This window comes from Homalodisca vitripennis, chromosome 4 (genome assembly GCF_021130785.1).
Source record: "Homalodisca vitripennis isolate AUS2020 chromosome 4, UT_GWSS_2.1, whole genome shotgun sequence".
NCBI lineage: Eukaryota > Metazoa > Arthropoda > Insecta > Hemiptera > Cicadellidae > Homalodisca > Homalodisca vitripennis.
Genome location: NC_060210.1, coordinates 42,811,000 through 42,831,387, shown reverse-complemented (window position 1 = coordinate 42,831,387; position 20,388 = coordinate 42,811,000). Strand labels below are relative to the sequence as shown.

At 33.8% G+C, this 20,388-nt stretch overlaps 2 protein-coding genes across 2 annotated transcripts in view; both read right to left on the bottom strand.

Annotated features, from left to right (window-relative positions):
- LOC124360996 overlaps nucleotides 1-10,230 on the bottom strand; it is a 39,676-nt gene extending 29,446 nt beyond the window's left edge. Inside the window, exons 1-2 of the mRNA XM_046815034.1 lie at nucleotides 9,962-10,230; nucleotides 7,094-7,159 (exon numbers count right to left, since the gene is read on the bottom strand). Of these exons, the coding sequence (XP_046670990.1) occupies nucleotides 7,094-7,159; nucleotides 9,962-10,146 (251 nt within the window). The 5' untranslated portion in view covers nucleotides 10,147-10,230. The remainder of the gene's footprint in view (nucleotides 1-7,093; nucleotides 7,160-9,961) is intronic.
- Nucleotides 10,231-12,279: 2,049 nt separating this feature from the next.
- Nucleotides 12,280-20,388, bottom strand: part of LOC124359214 (aspartate aminotransferase, cytoplasmic) — a 32,035-nt gene continuing 23,926 nt past the window's right edge. The window contains exons 7-8 of the mRNA XM_046811778.1: nucleotides 18,449-18,591; nucleotides 12,280-15,556 (exon numbers count right to left, since the gene is read on the bottom strand). Of these exons, the coding sequence (XP_046667734.1) occupies nucleotides 15,414-15,556; nucleotides 18,449-18,591 (286 nt within the window). The 3' untranslated portion in view covers nucleotides 12,280-15,413. The remainder of the gene's footprint in view (nucleotides 15,557-18,448; nucleotides 18,592-20,388) is intronic.

Here is a 20,388-nt window from a genome sequence, read left to right as displayed (position 1 = left end):
TATATGAGCAGAACGTAGCCTATGAAGAAGTGAAGGTGTGCGAGGAACGTAAAGTTTGTAAATCGGACTTTGTTCTGAAAAGTAATGTAAACTCAACTGCAAACTCGTATGTAAACAATCCCATGATGGTAAAGAAAGCAATAATAAAATGTTTTATTTGTAATAAACCGGGACATATCGCTAGGGATTGTTTTAAAAATATTCAGAGAGCACAGATACCGAGATTCGAAAAATCTGCGGTCCCAAAAAACTTATAAATAGGGGAGAATTCCAAGAAGGTAGTGCGAGAGTGGAATCTCCCCGGTCACGTCCCACTGACATTAAAAATAATTATAATTATGGAAGAGGTCGAGAACAAATGAGGGCAAGGGGTAAGAATAATGTGGGAAATTCCTGTATGAATGTAAAAAGGGCCGGACGTAGCCAAGGTTCAATGACCCTGCCCGTTGTAAAAGTGTTTGTTGGTAAGGGTACATATCATAATGTATTATTGGACACGGGAAGCGGAGTGAACCTGATAAGCGAAAGCATTTACGACTCATTGTTAAAGAAAGGACTGGCTAGTATTCTTGAACATACTGATATTAAATGTTTGTCGGCAGATAACAACGAATTATCAATCCTGGGTAAATGTATTGTAAAAATAAAGATAGAATGTTTTTCTTGGAAAGTTCAGTTTTTAGTTTCGAAAAATTTGTCTTGGCCAATAATTCTGGGTTCAAATTTTATAAAAGAAACTGGCATGGTGGTGGATTTAAAACAGGATATGTGTTGGTTTAAGTTTAAACCAGAAGTCACAATCGAGTTATTTCAGAATAATACAATCCTTATAAATAATGTGAACCAGAGTATTGTGGTAGGGTGCAATAAGGCAAAGGAGGGTATTTTAAAAATTATTAACGAATTCCCTCAAGTTTTTACCGATAAAATAGGGCAAGCTATTGACTTCGAAATTGACCTAGAAGTCAGCGACCCCGAGCCAGTGAGATTGAAGCCGTATCCGCTATCCCCCCCCAAGCTGCAAGAATTAAGAAAAATTTTAGATGAACTGTTGGCACAGAATATAATTAGACCCAGTGTGTCAAATTATGCTAGCCCCGCATTTTTAGTAACCAAACCGGGAAGTGATAAATCTAGAATGGTGATTAATTACTCAAAATTAAATAGTAAGTTGAAGAGAGTGGAACATCCAATTGGAGACGTATACGAATCATACCACTACTTACAAGGGTGTACTTATTTTTCAAACTTAGATTTGAGTAATTCATTTTACCAATTAAAACTTACGGAAAAAAGCAAACATTTAACTGGTTTTGTTACGCCGTTTGAATCATATGAATTCAATCGTGTACCATATGGGTTACACTTGGGAAGCGGAACAATGAGCCGCTTATTAAATAAAGTGTTGCAAGGTGTAAAATTTCAGTATGCTTTAAATTATGTAGATGACATAATAATATTTAGTAAAAGTTTACCAGAGCATATAGAACATGTCAGAGATGTTGTGGAGAGGCTGGCCAAACATGGACTTACAGTTAACCCGAATAAGGTGAGCTTTGCATGTAAAGAGATCAAGTTTTTAGGTCACCTAATCTCTAAGGACCAGATAAGAGTCGACCCGGATAGAACTTCTGCCATTAGAGATGCGAGAGAGCCAAAGGACGCAAAAGGCGTAAGTAGATTTATCGGAGCGGTGAGCTATTTCGCAAAGTTCATCCCAAACTATGCAGACAAGGCAGCATGTTTAAATGAACTGAGAAAAAAGAATAGGAAATTTGAGTGGACTCAGGAGTGCCAGGAGAGCTTCAACAGCTTAAAGGAAAGCGTAAGTACACCACCAGTATTAATAATACCAGATTATAATAAGCCATTTATCCTATGTACGGATGCGAGTGACAAGGCAGCAGGAAGCTGTTTAATGCAGGAAATAGAAGGTGAGAATAAACCAGTGGCTTATTATTCAAAAAAAATTCAATGAATCCGAACAAAGAAACTTGACTGTGTACCAAAAGGAAGCACTTGCAGTGGTATGCGCGATAAACAAATTTCGCAGCTACCTAGAAGTAAGGCCTTTTACGCTAATAACGGACAATAGTGCACTAGCGTGGGTACTAGGCAATTTTAGGAAATTAGGAAAATTAGGTAGGTGGGCAGCTACAATTTTGAGCCTACCATTTCAAATTAAACACGTAAAATCAAAAGACAATGCGGTGGCAGACTATTTATCTAGACTATTTGAATGTAGAGATAAGATGCAAAGTGTGGAGGAAATTGAAGAATACCAGTACGGTATAGAAAATGATAGTGTAACGGACAATAGCATAAGAGTAGCAATTAAGGAAGAAAATGTAAATAGTGTATTTGTAAATAGCGTAGGTAATTTTCCACTAGCTTATACGGACTTTAAGGTTCACCAAACCCAGGACAATATAATACGAAAAATATATAATAGTATAAAAGGTGGTACTAACTCTGAAAAATATTTCTTGTGTAAGGGAGTTGTGATGTATAGAAGTAAGCCTACTAGTAAGCCAAAGATATGTCTACCAGAACATTTAGTAGATATGGTGTTTAAGTATTACCATGAGTCGGAAATCGGGGGCCACTATGGAATATTAAAAACTACCAGAAAGATATGCGATTTATTTTACCATGCGGATCTTGCCGGGCTGATAAAAGACAAGGTAAAAATGTGCGAAGCTTGTGCGTTAGCGAAAACCGGTAAGGTTTATCATGGCAAACTGATTTCTGGTGTATCAGCTAGGCCCATGGATAAATTGTACATAGACATTTTTGGCCCTTTAACCAGGTCTAGTAGTGGAAATAATAATATCCTGATTGTACTTGACGACCATTCAAAAATGGTATTTTTAAGTGCGATAAAAGACGCGAAAAGTAAATCAATAATAAAAGTATTAGAAAGTGAAATTTTTAAAAATTTTGCATATTGCAAAAATATAGTGTCGGACAATGCACAGTGTTTTAGAAGTGTCGAACTAAAGAACTATTTATTCGCCCGGGGAATCAATCATCAATTTGTAACTCCATTTGTACCACAGGGAAACAAAAGTGAACGTCAGTTGAGGACAGTAAAACAGATGTTAAAAATTTACTTTAATTCGGATCAAACTAAGTGGGACACCAAATTAACTGAATTACAATTAGCGATAAATTGTGCGACCTCGGAAGCTACTAAAAATTCACCATACGAAATTATGTTCGGAAATAGGCCTAACTTGGAATTGACCAACAGATGGAACATTAATGATTTATTGGACTGTGATGTGTCAAAGCCGGATAATTTGGATAGGTTTCAAAGAACTGTGTTAAACTTAAAAAAGTCCATTTCGGCTAACAGGAAGAGGGCAGGCTATAGTGATAAGGAATGTGAACACCCATTCAAAGTTGGAAGCCTTGTATACGTGAAGACACACTGGCTGAGTAACAAAGCGGAAAAATTTCAGGCAAAAATGGCAAACCGGTTTTGTGGACCCTACAGGATTATATATAAATTAACAGAAGTGACCTTTATAGTTCAGGATATCAAGGATGAAAGATCAGTGAAGAAAGTGCATGTTTCACAATTAAAGTTAAAGTACTAAAAGTGAAAGTTGAGAACTCAATAAACATTAGCCCGGGGCAAAGGTCAGTATGTTTTATTTTCAGGACAATTATATTGTCGAAAAGGAATTGAAGATGGGTCTAAAAACAATAAATTGGCAATATAATTTATTTCTAAATTAACTTCAAGAATTGATTATATAATTATGTATTAATTTGGCCCAAAACACAAAACAAGTTAAGTATGAGAATCCAGTAGTTTATTATAATAATACAAATAAATATTGGAATATAAAAGGGTGATGTGACGACGTTTTAATTTCAGCAATTGTATGGCTAAGATGAGAAGTCATAATATAAAATGCCAGTGTAAGTGTGTGATAGGAGTGTTGTTGTAAACCATGTAATTTTCAGGGACAACGAATGGCATTAATGGTGTATGAAATTAATACACAGAGGTATTGTGATATATCATGAGATATATTTCTTCCCTGTTCCTCCAAATGTAGAAGGACAGGGTAATTTTGGTAAAGTTGTGGTGTTGTTGTCCCCTGTTCCTTCCAATAGAGAAGGACAGGGTAATATTTTTTGGTATACAATGAGTTGTATTAATAGTGATATTTCTTCCCTGTTCCTTCAAATGTAGAAGGACAGGGTAATATTGTTTTTTTATCACTATATGAGGTTTATTGTGTGTAAAAAATTGATTATTGTGCCATTGTAATCCCTGTAAATTGATTTTATTGTAATTAACAACATCTGGTAATGGTTTACATTCGTGACACTGGCGCAGGCGTACAATAAGAACACCGTGAAAGACTGACAGCCATACAATTATACGGAGGGAATATTTTGTAAAAAGGAATGTCCTCCAAGAGCTCAATGCCTCGCTGGCTGAAATTGTTATTAGATTGGAGGAGCAGGTAGCAGTGCTATTAGCGAACCAGAGCCAGCCAACCACGAGATCAACGAGGCCGCCGCACTGCACCGGCCGCACAATCATTGGAGAAGCTACCTGCCTCGACTCCTCACCTACCACATCCCTCTGCGATGGCTACCTGGGGAGCCACACTGGACGTCGGACACTCCTACCACATCACCCCTCGGACTACACATCACAGCCTCCACGTAGTGATAAGTACAAAAGAATTGTTATTTAAAAGTGTGCATGTGGAGGGATATTATTGTACTTAGTCCGGGATGAGTGTTTAAAGGTTTAGGTTCCTACCGTGATTGCAGCTTCGGGCTAGGGAAAATATGTACCATAGTTCTAATTCTTTATGCTGAATCGCGGTAGGAAGTAGGCTCCTGTTAACTAGACGCGGTGCGTGGACATTGTTTAGTTGAACCGGTAATCAGCTGATCGGTCTACGTTCCGACCCGGCAAGCCTGGAGAGGGTCAGAAGTAGGCAGTCGAGTCTTGAAGCCACGACGAGAAGGTGTACCGGTCGAAGCTGAAGTTTTCTTCCTCTAACCCTATAGTTGGGATTTAGAGTAATTATTTATCGCGTGTAAATTCAAGTTCAAGTATTTAAATTTTTTAGTGCGTTTTATTTTGCGATCTGCCTCCGTAATCTTCAAAGTAGTAAGTCCCGTACCAGCGTATAGTTAATATCTTTTATTTTATAATACTGTAATTAAAATTTCTAAAGTTTCCCATCTTTCAGAGTCTGAAAATTTAATTCAATTTTTTGAAGTATTGTGAATTAAATTTTGGTCATAAAGTAAATATCAAGTTTTGTGTTATATTAATTTTGAGTATTTTGAGAAGAGAACTTTTTATTTTGTTTTGTTAATTTAAACCATTTTTGGAGAAGTATACATTTTTAGTTTAATTTTAATTTTAATAGCTTTTAATCAGACTCTTAATTAGATTTGTTCGATTGAGTGACATTTGAAGAAAATTGAATCAAAGTTTGTAAACTTTGTAAACTTTTGGGTGAACTTAAATTTCGGAATAAATCAAGTATTTCCGAAAAGTTGTTTTGATTTACGAAATATTAGCTCCATATAAATTTAATATATGTGCTATAATAACGGTACATATTAGTTATGTCGTTATGTACGAAAAAAAACAAAATGGCTGACTGACTACAGTCTCTAGTGAAGTGTCTCCCAAGAAAGTAGTGTTTTAAAGTGGTAATACCCCAACAAATTATTATTACTTGCACATAAATCTTACCTTGGAACACTTGTAAGTAATCAACATTATATTATTATCAAGAAACAACTTAAAAAAAAAAAAAAAATTACACAAGCAACTGACACTGCCAATCTTGTAGTCAGTAATTCTCTTTCAAGAACAAAATAACTTCTTCTTATAGCAACTTCATTGTAATAAACTACATTAAATTTTATCCTTAACAAGATCGCAGTAGTAATAATAAAACAAAAGGTTGACTGTGACATCGCAGAAATTGCCAACACATAAGCGACTAAACACGTCACTGTTATCTTAATACCATCAAGACAACCTCACAGGCGCTACACCATATGTGACAAGGCTGCTGACCCAGATACCGTGTCAGCAGTGCTACACCATATGTAACAAGGCCGCTGACCCAGATACCGCATCAGCAGTGCTTATGCTGACCCAGATACCGCATCAGCAGTGCTTATGCTACGACAACACCTTTTAGCTGACTGCAGTACAACTAACACTGTACTGCTTCTATCTGGCTGACAAGGAGTTGATTACCCATAAATCAAACACATTTATTTTCAACCTCTGACTAATTCTGACCACTAGAAGTCTGCCAAATCTAGTATAAAAAACAGCTTCCTTTATTGATTTGACATATTTTTACCCTGACCACTAGAAGTCTGCCAAATCTAGAATAAAAAACAGTAGAACTCATGTACTGCAGTATTATAAACAACAATAATTATCAAGAGCTTGCAATCCTATAATTAAAATTCACAGTGAAATCTTGGCTATAATTTACCATTTATTAATTTATAGTAGTAATAACTTCTTTTCCCCCTAATATAAACTGGACTATCCTTTTTATATAATGGCACCAACAAACTTTCCCTGAAAATGGCACCATCAAAATGTAAGAGGACTATCTAAGAAAGTAGATAGGCTTAACCACATTTTAAATACTGATAACCCAACCATTTTAATAATAACTGAACATGGATTAAATACTAACAACCTGTTACTAACAAAATTTGATGGTTATTCATTGGTTACAAAGTTTTGTCGGGAAGATCACAAATTAGGTGGAGTGGCCATTTACATCAAAGATACAGCAAACATTGAGGCAGAAGAGATTAACATATCAGAACACTGTCTAGAACTTGTATGTGAAGCTGCATTAGCAAAATTTATTATTAAATCACACACAATATATGTGCTTGGAATCTACCGACCACCAGGAGGGCAAGCAAGATTGGCAATGAACACCATCTCTTCTGTTCTCTCATCCATTCAAGCTGAAAATAAATCCCTAGTCTTAATGGGTGATGTTAACTTTGACAGACTTACTGAAAATACTGACAACACACTGTTTGAAGAGGATTTACTGACTTACGGAATCCGACGTCTTCCACTGCCGGCAACTCGAATAACTCACAACTCAAGATCATCCATTGACTGTATATGTACAAACCTATCAGAGGATAAAGTAAGCTTTTCAATTACTGAAACAGGAATATCTGACCATTTAGGACAATCATGTAGCTTCCATCTAGGATTAAAACGTACTCATGAAAATAGAAGCTCATTCAAAAGAATCTACAGTAGGAGAAACCTTGAAAACTTGAAAGCTACACTTGCATTAGAAAACTGGGATTCCGTTCACAATGCCCTTGATGCAGAAGAAGCCTTCAAATCATTTCAAACCATAATGGCTAGAACACTGGATCATGCTTGCCCAAAGAAAAGAACTAGAACAAAATGTAAATCTAAGCTTAAGATCTACTATGATGAAGAAGTTATGATGATGAAAGATGACTTCCTTAGAGCACACTATAAGTATGAAATGACGGGGAATGAAAGCGACAGGATAACAATGATTTCAAAAAAGAAAGCGTATGACATTAAACTTAGAACCCTTAAACGCAACAGTGCCGCTGAACATATAGCTCAATCAAACAACAAGCCCAAAGCTCTTTGGGAGATTATCAATTCAGAAAAACAAAACAAACTATCATGCAGTTCTTTATCGAGTTTAGAAATAGATGGCAAGATAGAAAACAATCCATATCTTATAGCCGAACATCTAAACCTCTACTTCTCACAGATTGCAGACACAACACTTGAAAAATCCCGTAACGAGATTCAAAACAATAACATACTCCCCCTAACTGGAAATGCCTTCACCTTATATCAAGGTGAACCACTAAATCTAACTCCTACTGAATCCAGTGAAGTACTAAGAGTTATTCAGTCACTGAAATTCAAACTCTCTTGTGGTGTTGATGAAATTCCATCGAAAGTAGTAAAACACTGTGCAACACATTTAGCAGCCCCACTTGTAAGCATAATAAATAAATCATTTAATCTTGGCCAATTTCCATCTGGTTTGAAACTCTCCAAAATTTACCCTAAACACAAAAAAGGCTCCACAACCAAAGCAGAAAACTATCGCCCAATTTCACTGATCTCCACCTTTTCAAAGATCATAGAGAAGATTGCACTTTCAAGAATGCTGGTCCACCTTGAACACTATGACCTTGACCTAATAACAAAAAGTCAGCATGGCTTCCTCAGAGGAAAATCTACAATCAGTGCCATCACAAGCCTTACTGAATATGTCATCGACCAACTTGAAGACAATAATTATGTATCAGCAGTCCTATTAGACTACAGTAAGGCTTTTGACTGCTTGGGGCATGAGCTGATTCTTAAGAAACTGTCCGCACTAGGAATTCAAGGCAGAGCAAATGACTGGGTGGCTAGCTATCTCGAGGGACGCAAGCATATTGTTGAAGTAAAGAAAACTGCAAATGGACAAAGCTGTACTTACAGATCCAAAACAGCTCCAGTGAATAGAGGAGTCCCACAGGGCTCAGTATTGGGTCCATTTTTGTTTGTACTTTTTACTAATGATTTTTCACATTATATCAACACTGACAATGTAAAAACTATTATGTATGCAGATGATACAACCCTTCTTATAAAAAATGACTCCACACTGGGCCTGCATGCAGACATTGTCACATCAACAAACAAAACTCTGCAGTACTGCCTGAAAAATGACCTGGCAATTAACCCAACAAAGACCTCCCAAATTAATTTTAGCAGAAGACAAGATCAAGTGCCTAACGTCCAAAACATCACAATAGAAAAACAATCAAAACTATTAGGCATAGTGATTGATGGTGATCTTACCTGGACTGATCATATTAACAGTTTGACCAAAAAGCTTGGATCTGGAATCTACGCAGTAAGAAGAATTAAGTGGATAGGAGGACTGCAAGCGGCAAAGACAACTTACCATGCTGTTTTTGAATCCCATATAAGGTATGGTATATCAGTATGGGGAGGAACATCTGCCCATAATCTTAGCAAGATCTTATTCCTCCAAAAAAAGGCAATAAGGACACTGGCAGATCTGGGACCACTTGAAAGCTGCAGAGAAGCTTTTAAGACTTTAAAACTCATGACTGTCATAGCACTGTACATCTACTCTGTAGTTGTCCAGACAGTTGAAATGGAGTTACCAAGAGCTAAGGATACTCACTCCCACAACACCCGGAGAGCAACTGACTACCTCCTTCCTGGACACCATACTACACGGTACAGCAGGAAACCATCCTACATGGGAAGAAAAATCTTCAACACCCTACCTCTCAACCTGAAAAATCTTGGAGGGAATGAGATGAAGAAAAGCCTTCAAGACTGGCTCATGGAAAGACCCTTTTACACCATGACAGAATTTTTTGACTCTGTAAACAGTACATTGTAAAGCAAGAGACCTGGATTTTAATTCATTGTAAATTTTGACGCCATTACACTTCTTTATGCTGATGTAAATAAAGAACTTTTGACTATTGACTATGTTTATAAATTGTTCTATTTTTAAAATAATGTATTTTAATTATATTGCAGTCACCTGTTCATTGCAGAATTTATCTACTACATTATGTACACTGTTATGTGTAAATAAATTACTGATTCTGGGAGCCATATATGAAGAAGTTGAAATCTGAGCTAATCACAACTGTGTAGTAACTTTAGATGGTCTATGCCATTTTAAGAGCATTATTAAAACTTTAAGTATCATCAAAGATGATATCTGTCTTAAAGTAGCTATTTATATACTATTATTTTGGACCACATAAGAGTGTATACTCTACAGACTGTATAAAATCTTATACATTTATAAAGCAGTACAGGGAATTGTACATATTCTTAAAAAGATTGATAAGTTTTCCAGTAACCACAATAAACTATTGAAAATTGAGCATCCATAGCTCATACCTCTCACAAAGGAATCTATCCTGGCGGGCTATGTGGGGCAGACCATGAAGGGATAGGTTGTTGCAGAGGTCTTTCAGGAAATGTTGCCAGACTGCCGGAGACTTGTTGTGTATTACAGACTTGCGGGACATTGGAGCCAAGCGACGCACCCTCATACCCTGGTATTGCCTACTTCGCTGACATCAGAATAGAAATATTACAACATTTAAAGAGAACATATGTGCATTAACATTTTTATTTAGAATTGAAGCAGGATGCAATGAAATATGTTTAAATTATAGTGAAAACTTTAAATAAACACTATATAATTTTGATATTAAATTTTATATACAACAAAATGTTTCCATACATTATACAGCTAAATAAATTGTTTGTTTCGTCATTGTAATAATAAAATTTGTATTTTATTAAACTTACCATTATTGTGGGTATATTTGTAAAAAAATTCTGCCTAGTTCACGCCACTTTCAATTCTCACCAGTACTAAAAATTAGAAAACTGCCTTTTGGCTTGATGTGGTATGCACTTGCTTTGAATGACAGTTCTAACAAGGTATTAGGACTTGGATGTCAGTATAATGTACATATCCGACACTCTTACTATTAGGTTGACTTTAACAAGGCATTGAAGAGGTCAATATAGTTGCTGGTGAAAAAAATATCTGTGAAACCACCTGTCACCATTATTTATATGGTTGAACTGAAATCAAGGAATACTCCTCAATCTTTTAACGTGTACATATTGTATTTAAGACATGTTAGAAAAATTATTTTAGTGACTCACATTTGCCTATAGAGTATTGAGACTCTCATTAATAAAGACAGTTAATTTACCATGAGGTGTCTTATATAATATGTACCAGTAGGATGATGTGGGTTTATCATAAACTGTCTTGCAGTTTCATGTCAGCATAGAAAATACCCTACCTCATCAATCTCAAAATTTGTTTATTTTGGTTGTTTATGCTAATTTAAATATTTTATCAATTGTATCACCATGTGTCTGTAAGTTTTATTTTATTCAGTTGTACGGTTGTGCAGTATTTTGACCCGACCAGTCAATAAAAAATTATATCTGAGTAATTAATATTTTCTTTGTATTAACTACTTCTCACAATTTCTGTCCTCCTTAACATAAATCTTAAAGAATGTCCTTGAGTCTTGACTAAGAGAAAAATTTAACTACAATCACTGTGTTTATGTTAAAACCTAATTTAAGTATTCAATATAGTTTTAAAATAATTTTTAACTATATATAACTATGTCTAGAACATTCCTATAAAGTGTAGTAGTTGTGACATCAATAATTTCTGTGATACAAGAAAATTTAGATAGTACAAACAACACAATAAAATTGAGATAGTACAAACAACACATTATTAAATAATGTGTTTGTGTGACAATGACTTTTTTATTCTGAGCCTAACCAGAAGATTTTCCAAAAGTTATAATTTAACTAGACAGAGTAAAATATTTGTTTTAGGCTTGGGAAATTATATCAGGTAACCACACTGTTAATATTAAATTGAAATTTAGTCTCTAATTATTTTTAACCATAATTTCTGTGGCAATTAGTTTGTGGAACTTTTTCATAATAGATTTGAAATGATGAACATTTTTATTTATTATTACTTAACTAAAAATATAAAGACACTCTTTGAGAAAAAAATGCAATTTAGAAAAAACTCACGTTTTATTAGATTTGAAAATTTGTAAATGTGTAAAGAAATCAGAACTAGAGAATCAGTCTAGAATAAAAGCTACATGTCATAATTCACCAAAATCTTATCATATGTTTAGTCTCTAGCATAAAATAAATGGAAATTTTTCAAAAAATTCTAACTTAATATTTTTAAACTAAATGAGTTTCATAAAAAATATTTTTTATTTTTGTTTTCTTTAACATTTTTATTTATTATGTCAGCAGTAATTTTATGTAAAAGTACTTTTTACTTAAATGCAAGTTTATGGACTAAAAAAATTAATTTACACATTTTTAAGTAAAAAAAAATGGTCATGGACCCTGCAAAAAGGTCATTCTGAGCTGAACAGTTTTGGTTATAACCCATGCTAAAACGCTGAAAAGTTTTAGAAACTACATGGTGTTGGTATCCATCAAGAGGTAACTTATTATTACCTGAAGTATAGTAACACCATATTGAGAATTTTATAATGAGACACCTTTCTTATTAGTACTTGTAGTTTTTAATGTACCAGGAAATATTCCTACCTAAATTCTAAATTATCAACATTTACTAAAATAAATAAAAGGAATAAATCAGACATACATAAATTGAACTACTTTTATTTGTAAATAGATCTGTATAAATATTTTATGCAGTTTTTGTTATACTGTGCTGAAATAAAAAATGTTATAGAATGAAACATGAATCTCCATATGGTTTACAGTATAATTTATTGAATAACAATGATTTCTTATTGATCCCATAAAAAGGCAGTACATTTGAAGTTGCAGTGATGATTTCCAATATCTCTATTTTAATATATTGGCAACAAAAGAAAAAAAATATTTAAAGTTTTAAATTTACTTAAGAGAACATTTTTACTTTGTATATAACTACCAACCAAATAACACTAGTATTACAGTATACTGTATAGCTAACAATGAACTTCAACGTTTATTAATACAACACATCTAAACAATACATCACAAACAATTAATTATAATAACAACAAATATATAAATAATATGAATAAATATGTAACAAAACAATACTAAGTTCTAACAATTTCCATTTTTTAGTACAAATTAATCTTTAGCTTTTACTGTTCACTTTCTCAAGATCTAGCAGTACATGTGATTTTTCATTGTCAAACACAGGAGATAAAGGCTCATTCAATAATTAATATATTCAACTAAATATCAAGTATAATCAATTAGTGTACTTCATAACAATTACAGAAAATGTTCATTTTGGGTGCAGGATTGTGTTTATGCCAGACTAAGCTGAACTCCATAATTCAATAAAGTACCAGAAACTTTTAGATGAGTTATCAACAATATTTTATTCATACTGCACAAATACACAAAGATATAACAATTAACAACCTTCTTTTACCAGTGCAACTAGAGGTAAAATACATACTCATAGAATAGAACATAAAGTATACTACAAAAGAGTGCAAAAATGCATAAAAGAAGACAAGAAATGCTGAACTAAATGCATAGTGAAGAACTCATCTTAGTACTGGTTACAAGAAAATAAAAATTCTTACAACAAAGAGGATAAAAACTTGTGACTGATTTTTTTAGTACACTTAAACATGTACAAACATTTTGGAATTTATAGCATTTTGTCTATTTTTTGTGTGTAGTTTGATGAAAAATATAATATAATTTAATATCTATTAAATTATTTTTACCCCTAAGTTAAAATTATTAATACAGCTTGAAATCCCCCCCTTAATTTAAACACAAGCATGAATGAAGAAAATAACTTTTCTCTTAATCTACTTCTATTTCATCAAATAAAAAAATGATATATGTATTTTTTTATTCTTTTATAAAGTTTTACTGATGATCACACATTATTGTATTATTTAAAAAGTAAACAAAAATTTGCATGAGAAAAATGTCATAATAACACTTATGGTTGCACAAAATCATTAATTTTCAAATAGTTAAAAAATAATAGAGTTTAATATTGCTAACAATAAATTTATGCTAAATAATTAAGTTTTAAAATAAATACCTCTTTAAATGGTATAAAATACATTGTTTAAATGATTACTTAGCTAAAATAAAAGTACAGTTGGCAATCTTCATCCAAATAAGTTACTTTGAATTTTAATTAAACTATAACTTAGTACCTCACTTCTTTATTAATCCTCGACACAATTATCTCCAGCTTAAAAGAGCCAAATATGAAAGAAATTAATATAACTTAACAAAGATATTCATTTTGGTAATTACAACCATATTAGTTTGGCATAGGCAATATAAGCTGTCAATAGTAGACATTATTTGTAAAACTACAATAAACTCGAGAGTATAGTAAAAGAGAATAATATCCGTGAAATATGATAAATTTGCAATCTTCTAGATTTAATGGTTATTATTAATCATAAGTTCCTCATTTTTAAATATCTGTTTATTATCTTTTTAAGGGTTTGACTGAAATGTTTTTTGCAATCCTCCTTCTTCTATTAGACAGCATTTTAATTTATTGGTGCTATTGTCTATGCTAAATTAATAAATAAAACACAAAATTATTATTGCACTTCTTGCCAACTCAATCTTGCCTTTATCTTCATTACTTATTCAAAATAAAACTGAATTTCCAGTGTTTTTACCCTGTATCATCTGCTGGAATTAGACAGACTTTAGGATCAAATTAATCATTAACATTTCACCAGATTTCTGATGCCTTAAGATATATTTGAAGAACTTTTTCTCACCTTTGATTAAAAATAATACTTTTTAATACTTTTATTTAAATAATACAACAATTAATTATACCTAAACTTAGATAAATTTAGAAAATATGAAAATTTTTGTCAGCTAAAATTTAATCCTTGTAACACTGATCATTGCACAGTGGAGCTGAGACCTAACAAAATGGCATCAACTCAAGTCTTTGTCAGGTTCGCACGAATCTTTGTTGTAAAGGGGTTTCAACATACTGATTTACCTGTGAACACACTCAGCACTTAGCTGAGGTTGAAGGCTCCTTTTACAAAATTATGATGTTATTACAACTACAGGTCTGAGAATGAAGTAAAGATTGTTGTACAAAAGAACAAATTGTTCAGAGACATTGACCCTCACTATAATGGTTAAAGCTGTTATGGTTAGCAGATAAGGAGTAGAGAAACCAGCCCAACAAAACTATTTATATTACGCTCTGAAATGTGGAAAACAAAAATAGCCTAATAGGGAAGTTTTGTAATGTATTTTATTTTCCCACAAAATTTTATGCTTTTTATGCCACCTGCTCCGCTGCTGTACATTGGCTGATAGAGAATCAGGCCTTTAGATATAACTCAAGTCAATACTGTCAAATACTCAGCCACCGTGCAACTATTGATATGTTCTCACAAAATATGAAACAATCACAACCAAATTATTTTTAAAATCTATCACAATTTTCAATAATGTAAACATATTATAGATTGCCTAATAAATATAACATAAATTATTAAATGTAACATTTATTATCATTTTAAGGAAACCACACACACACACGTGTGTGTGTGTGTGTGTGTGTGTGTGTTTGGTTTATATAATAATGTAAAGTACATAAAAGAGAATAAATACCTACAAAAAAACCAGGGCTATATAAATACGACACTATTATAATTTCTTAACAAATTTTAAATTAAATGAAATGTATTAAATTTATCCTCAAACTTCAAACAGTATTTTCTATTTTATTTTACACTCTATTGCTTCCTTCAACTAGTTACTGGGGAAACTGGAGAACGGTCTCATGGATAGACTGAGCCACATAGTCAATATTCTTGGTGGTCAACCCACACATGTTGATACGGCCAGACTTGAGGAGGTAGATGTGGTAATGATTCACCAGATGTTCTACTTGCCTCTCTGTAATCAATTTACATACTTTATTAAAATGGTACAACCTTATTAGCACAGTTCCCTTTCGTATTGTAGGTAAGATTTTGGGGGCAAGTTGCTTCCCCAGTAATGTGGGAGGAGTTGGCCTACTATGTATTACTTATTCACCACAGTGACATATGTTAATTTTTAATATGAAATAAAAGTGTATGGTATCCATAAATTACTCTACCAAACTTAATCATTTAAATTTTAGATCAAAGGAAATACAACATTTCACATAAAGTATAATACTATCTTGGTTAGTATCTTGGTTTACGTTCTGTCTGAGTTTTTTTTTTTTTTAAGAAAAATAATTATATATTTAAATTTATTAATACTTTGAATGCCAAGAGCTAATGAGGTCTGCCCATCAGTACTTCCGAGAAGTGCCAAAGACCGATGAGGTCGGTCTGCAGGCACTCCCAAAAAATGTAAAGGGAATGGCTTTTGCATATTTATTATTCTCTTACTAATGACATATGGCATTAATCTTATTTTATACTGAATAAATCAAATATAAGGGATTATCTATCTTGATTTGTTGCAGCAGGAAAGCTATTTGCCAAATATAAGAGTCAAATTATATATGTGTCCAGATTTTTAACATTTTTTTACGAATATATAAAAAAATTAAAACTCAGTTATACATAAACTTACTTTTGATAAACTTGGTATATTTATTTCTACTTACATAGGGAACAATAAAAAAGATGCATATAAATAAATTCAGTTCATAAAATTACAATTTTGTATTTAAAAATTTCTACAGATTTTAACACTCAAATAAACATATGTTATAGCCTACTTTCCCCCTACATACATAAAATTAAAATCAGCCTATAAGTTTATTGTTTGGTGGAACAGTACAAAAATATCAACACTAAGTGCTTGGGATTTAATGGGTTAAAGGTATAAAATTCAAACTATGCCAAACTTTTAACCTAATAAAATAAGATTCAGAAAAATATCATCTCAGATTTAAAAACGGCATCCATGCAAAATTTTCAAACTGTAATAACTGAAAACAAGAGATTTTATACTGGGTGTCCCAGAAAGGAATGCACTTTTAAAAAGAAAAAAACAGAAAAATGGCTTTATTTACAGCAATTATCCCAGGATTACCTGTTTTTACACTTCAGGGAAATTACTTGTGAAAGATTACATCATCCAGATGTAGACCCCTCCGGCGCCGGCACTCCGCCAAACGAAACCTTACATCTGCGAAAACTCGACGGCAGAGTTCTGGTGGGATGTCTACAATTTCCTCACGAATATTTTGCTTCAGATGATCGAGGGTAGCAGGAGCTTTGTTGTACACCCGACTTTTTAGATACCCCCACAAAAAAAATGTCCAGTGGAGTTAGGTCTGGGCTTCTCGGAGGAAAGTTGATGTCACCAAATCTGGAAATGACTTTCCCACGAAACAGCTGCCTTATTGCAGTCATGGAGTTTCCTGCTGTATGACACGTAGCTCCGTCCTGTTGAAACCACAATCTTTGCCTGTTAGCCCGAGGTAACGTCTGCAAGAACGGCTGTAAATGATCATTAATCATTGTTATGTATCGCTGGGAATTTACTGTCACAGTGTTCCCTTGGTTATCCTCAAAGAAATACGGCCCAATGATGCCTGTTTGAGTCATTCCCGCCCAGACAGTAACCTTCGGGGAATGTAAACAGCGTTGGTGTTTCTCCCTTGGATTTTCTGCAGACCAATAACGGCAGTTTTGCTTATTCACATATCCATCGACATGGAAATGTGCTTCATCACTGAAGATTATGTTATTGAAATTTCTAAAACTACGAAGCATCTCGTTTGCGTAGTTAAGCCGAAGCGGGTAGTCAGTCTCTTTCAATGCCTGTACTAACTGGATTTTGTACGGGTGTAACTTCAAATCTTGTTTCAAAATGCGTTGAATACTGGTTCGGGGTATATTCAAAGCAGCAGCGTGTTTTCTTACTGATCGATGTGGATTATCCTCCACAGCATCTCGGACACGCTCGATATTTTGTTCAGAACGCACTTCTCTATGGCGACCGATGGGACGAGGGTTCATAGTTGATTCTGTAGCTTCAAATTTGCGCACCCAGCATTTAATTATGTTCACTGATGGCGTTTGGTTGAGATCATGAAGTCTGTATTGAGCGCGGAAGTGTCGTCGAACTGTCACATAAGAAAGCGTATGGTAATACTCGCGTACACAGAAAGCACGCTGCTCACCGGTAAAGCGATCCATGGCAAATGATTTTCCGCAGGCATGGCTACAAAGCCCTGATAAGCTCCTTATCTCTCTTGGACATTCGGCTTTCCCCAAAATAAAAGTGCATTCCTTTCTGGGACACCCAGTAGAAAATGTATAATGATATTTATACATGTAAAATTGTATGACCTTAAAATAAGGGTGTAAAAGTGTTTGAAGTTTAAAATCTTTTTCAGAGGTAAAAACTCAAAGTTGTTTTACTGCAGGCGGCTCTTAACAATAAAGTAACAAATAATTTACTATTAACATTTTGTAACTTGGTGAAATGTAAATTTGTAACAATCCTGTTAATATAAATGGTGAAAAGATTAACTTTTTATGAAAAAAGGTTTAATTCATAAAAATCCTCACATTTAGCAATACAATACGAACACTATATTTATAAATAGTTGCCATTATTGTTAGCATCATAGTACCTTTTATCAACAGCAATTTTCATAATATTGATTATATTTAGCAATAATACAAATACAAAATACAAGTACATAACAAAGTTTTGTGCAGGATTGTTACATCCTTATCTTAAACTAGGCTTTAACGTTTTAAATTCATTCTGTTACAGGAATGAAGCTGAGCGATGCACAAGTACAAATCAGCGATCATTAAAAAAAAAACTTACGGTTGAGTCCAGTATAAGAGAACATTCCAATCTGTCTGGTGATGTGTTCCCAAGTGCCAGGAGTTCCAAGTTTTTCCAGCCTATCCCTCAGAGCTTGCCTCATTTCCAGAATTCGACCAGACATAGTCTTGATACAACCTTTCCTATAAATATAATTATAAAATTGACAAAACTATACAAATTTGATTTACATTTGTAGTTTACTTCAATTTAATTACAACAATTCATTAAAAATCTATTTGACGAAGCATAAATATTTATATTTATGAATGATATGTCCCCATCCTCAAGAGTCCTCAGTAGCCCTCCTCAGCAACCCTCTCTCATTATCCTTTGAGTATCCACTAGCCTCAAGGGTACCGACTAGCTTCATTAACAACCCTATGTGAAATATGAAATATGCCTTTATTTAAGAGGCGGAGTTAGGGCTATTTAGCCCTCTCTACCACTCAACCTCACATAATATACAGATTTATGTACATTGAATGATCTTAACTAATAACAAATTTTAAATTAAAATAAATGCTTAAAAATTAACAAAAATATATACATACTATGTAATGATTTAAAATCAAATTTATCAGCTTAATATATAGAAAAAATTCAAACAAAGTCACATCCTCAGAGTGATTAGCCTCATCAGCAACCCTATCTCATTGTCCTTGGAGTACCCACTAGCCTCATCAACAACCCTATGTCACATCCTGAGAGTCCTCATTAGCCTTATCAGCAGCACTATCTCATTATCCTTGGAGTACCCACTAGCCTCAGAGAACCCACTTGTCTCATCAACAACCCAGTAAACATTATTCTTAATCACTTTCTTTCTTGATCATTTTTAATCACTCATTTATGATTCAAGAACTGTTGCAAATGTTGGTCTGATGCAGTTATTCTCAAATGTTAACCCATTGCGGATCAACGACGTGAGGGTGACGCGGAGCGAGGCGTGGACCAAAAGCACAATGACGTGACCCTCACGCGGATGACGTGGTACGGATGACTCATTTGTTTTGAACGCTTATCGCTGTTATAAGCCTCGGAGATATTTATAGTCAGTTTTCCTGGACTGGCTTCCTATCTTATCTCTGATACTCGTCCACAAATACTCCCCTCGTTATCGGTCAATAACGTTATTATTTGCGACAAATTGTTTGTCTGAGGCGTACAGTCGTGGCGTTCTATTTTCCTTTGCCTCGTGTGCGTGTACGTAAATAAAATGGGTGACAATTTACGATCATCTGAATTAGATAGACTATTATTAGAAAGTGGAAGTGATGAAAGTGATATCGATAGTGTTATTGAGGATGGAGACGGTTCTATCACGCGTATTTGTCCACGTTTTCATAATTACGCGGATACTAATGTTGACAGTGACGAGCGGGCTAGTGACCATGATTCAGATGTTCAGACTATTTCAGACATTGTTCCTGGGACACCACCGGATGTGGAAACTCTATTTCAACATCATTTCAATATCAATAAAAACGCTCAAAGTAGTGCTTCCGAGGATATTTATGAATATACTTCTAGTATAATATACTTGTCTAATATGATCTGTATAATGTTTATATAACATAAATAACAACATAAACAAACAAAACATGTATAATTAGCGAGCGCGCTAAGCAGGCAGGTAGGCGTGCAAACACTGCGGGTGCTGCGTTGCAATACGGATTAATTCGTACTCTAAGGCCCGCGCGCGCGCCGTTTTCACGATCCGCAATGGGTTAAATAAAAATATTTGTTTTAACTCTAAACAAGGTCCAAATTTTACGAACTGTTTAGGATAAGTTCTTGAGTACTAAAAATAAAAAATTGCATTCTTCTTAAATCAAAACCTTTGTTTTTTCCCTTTTTGTTACTCCAAATTGTCTTATGATATTATAATAGATAAAATAAATATTATCTATAATTTTGATGAAACGTATTAACTTATA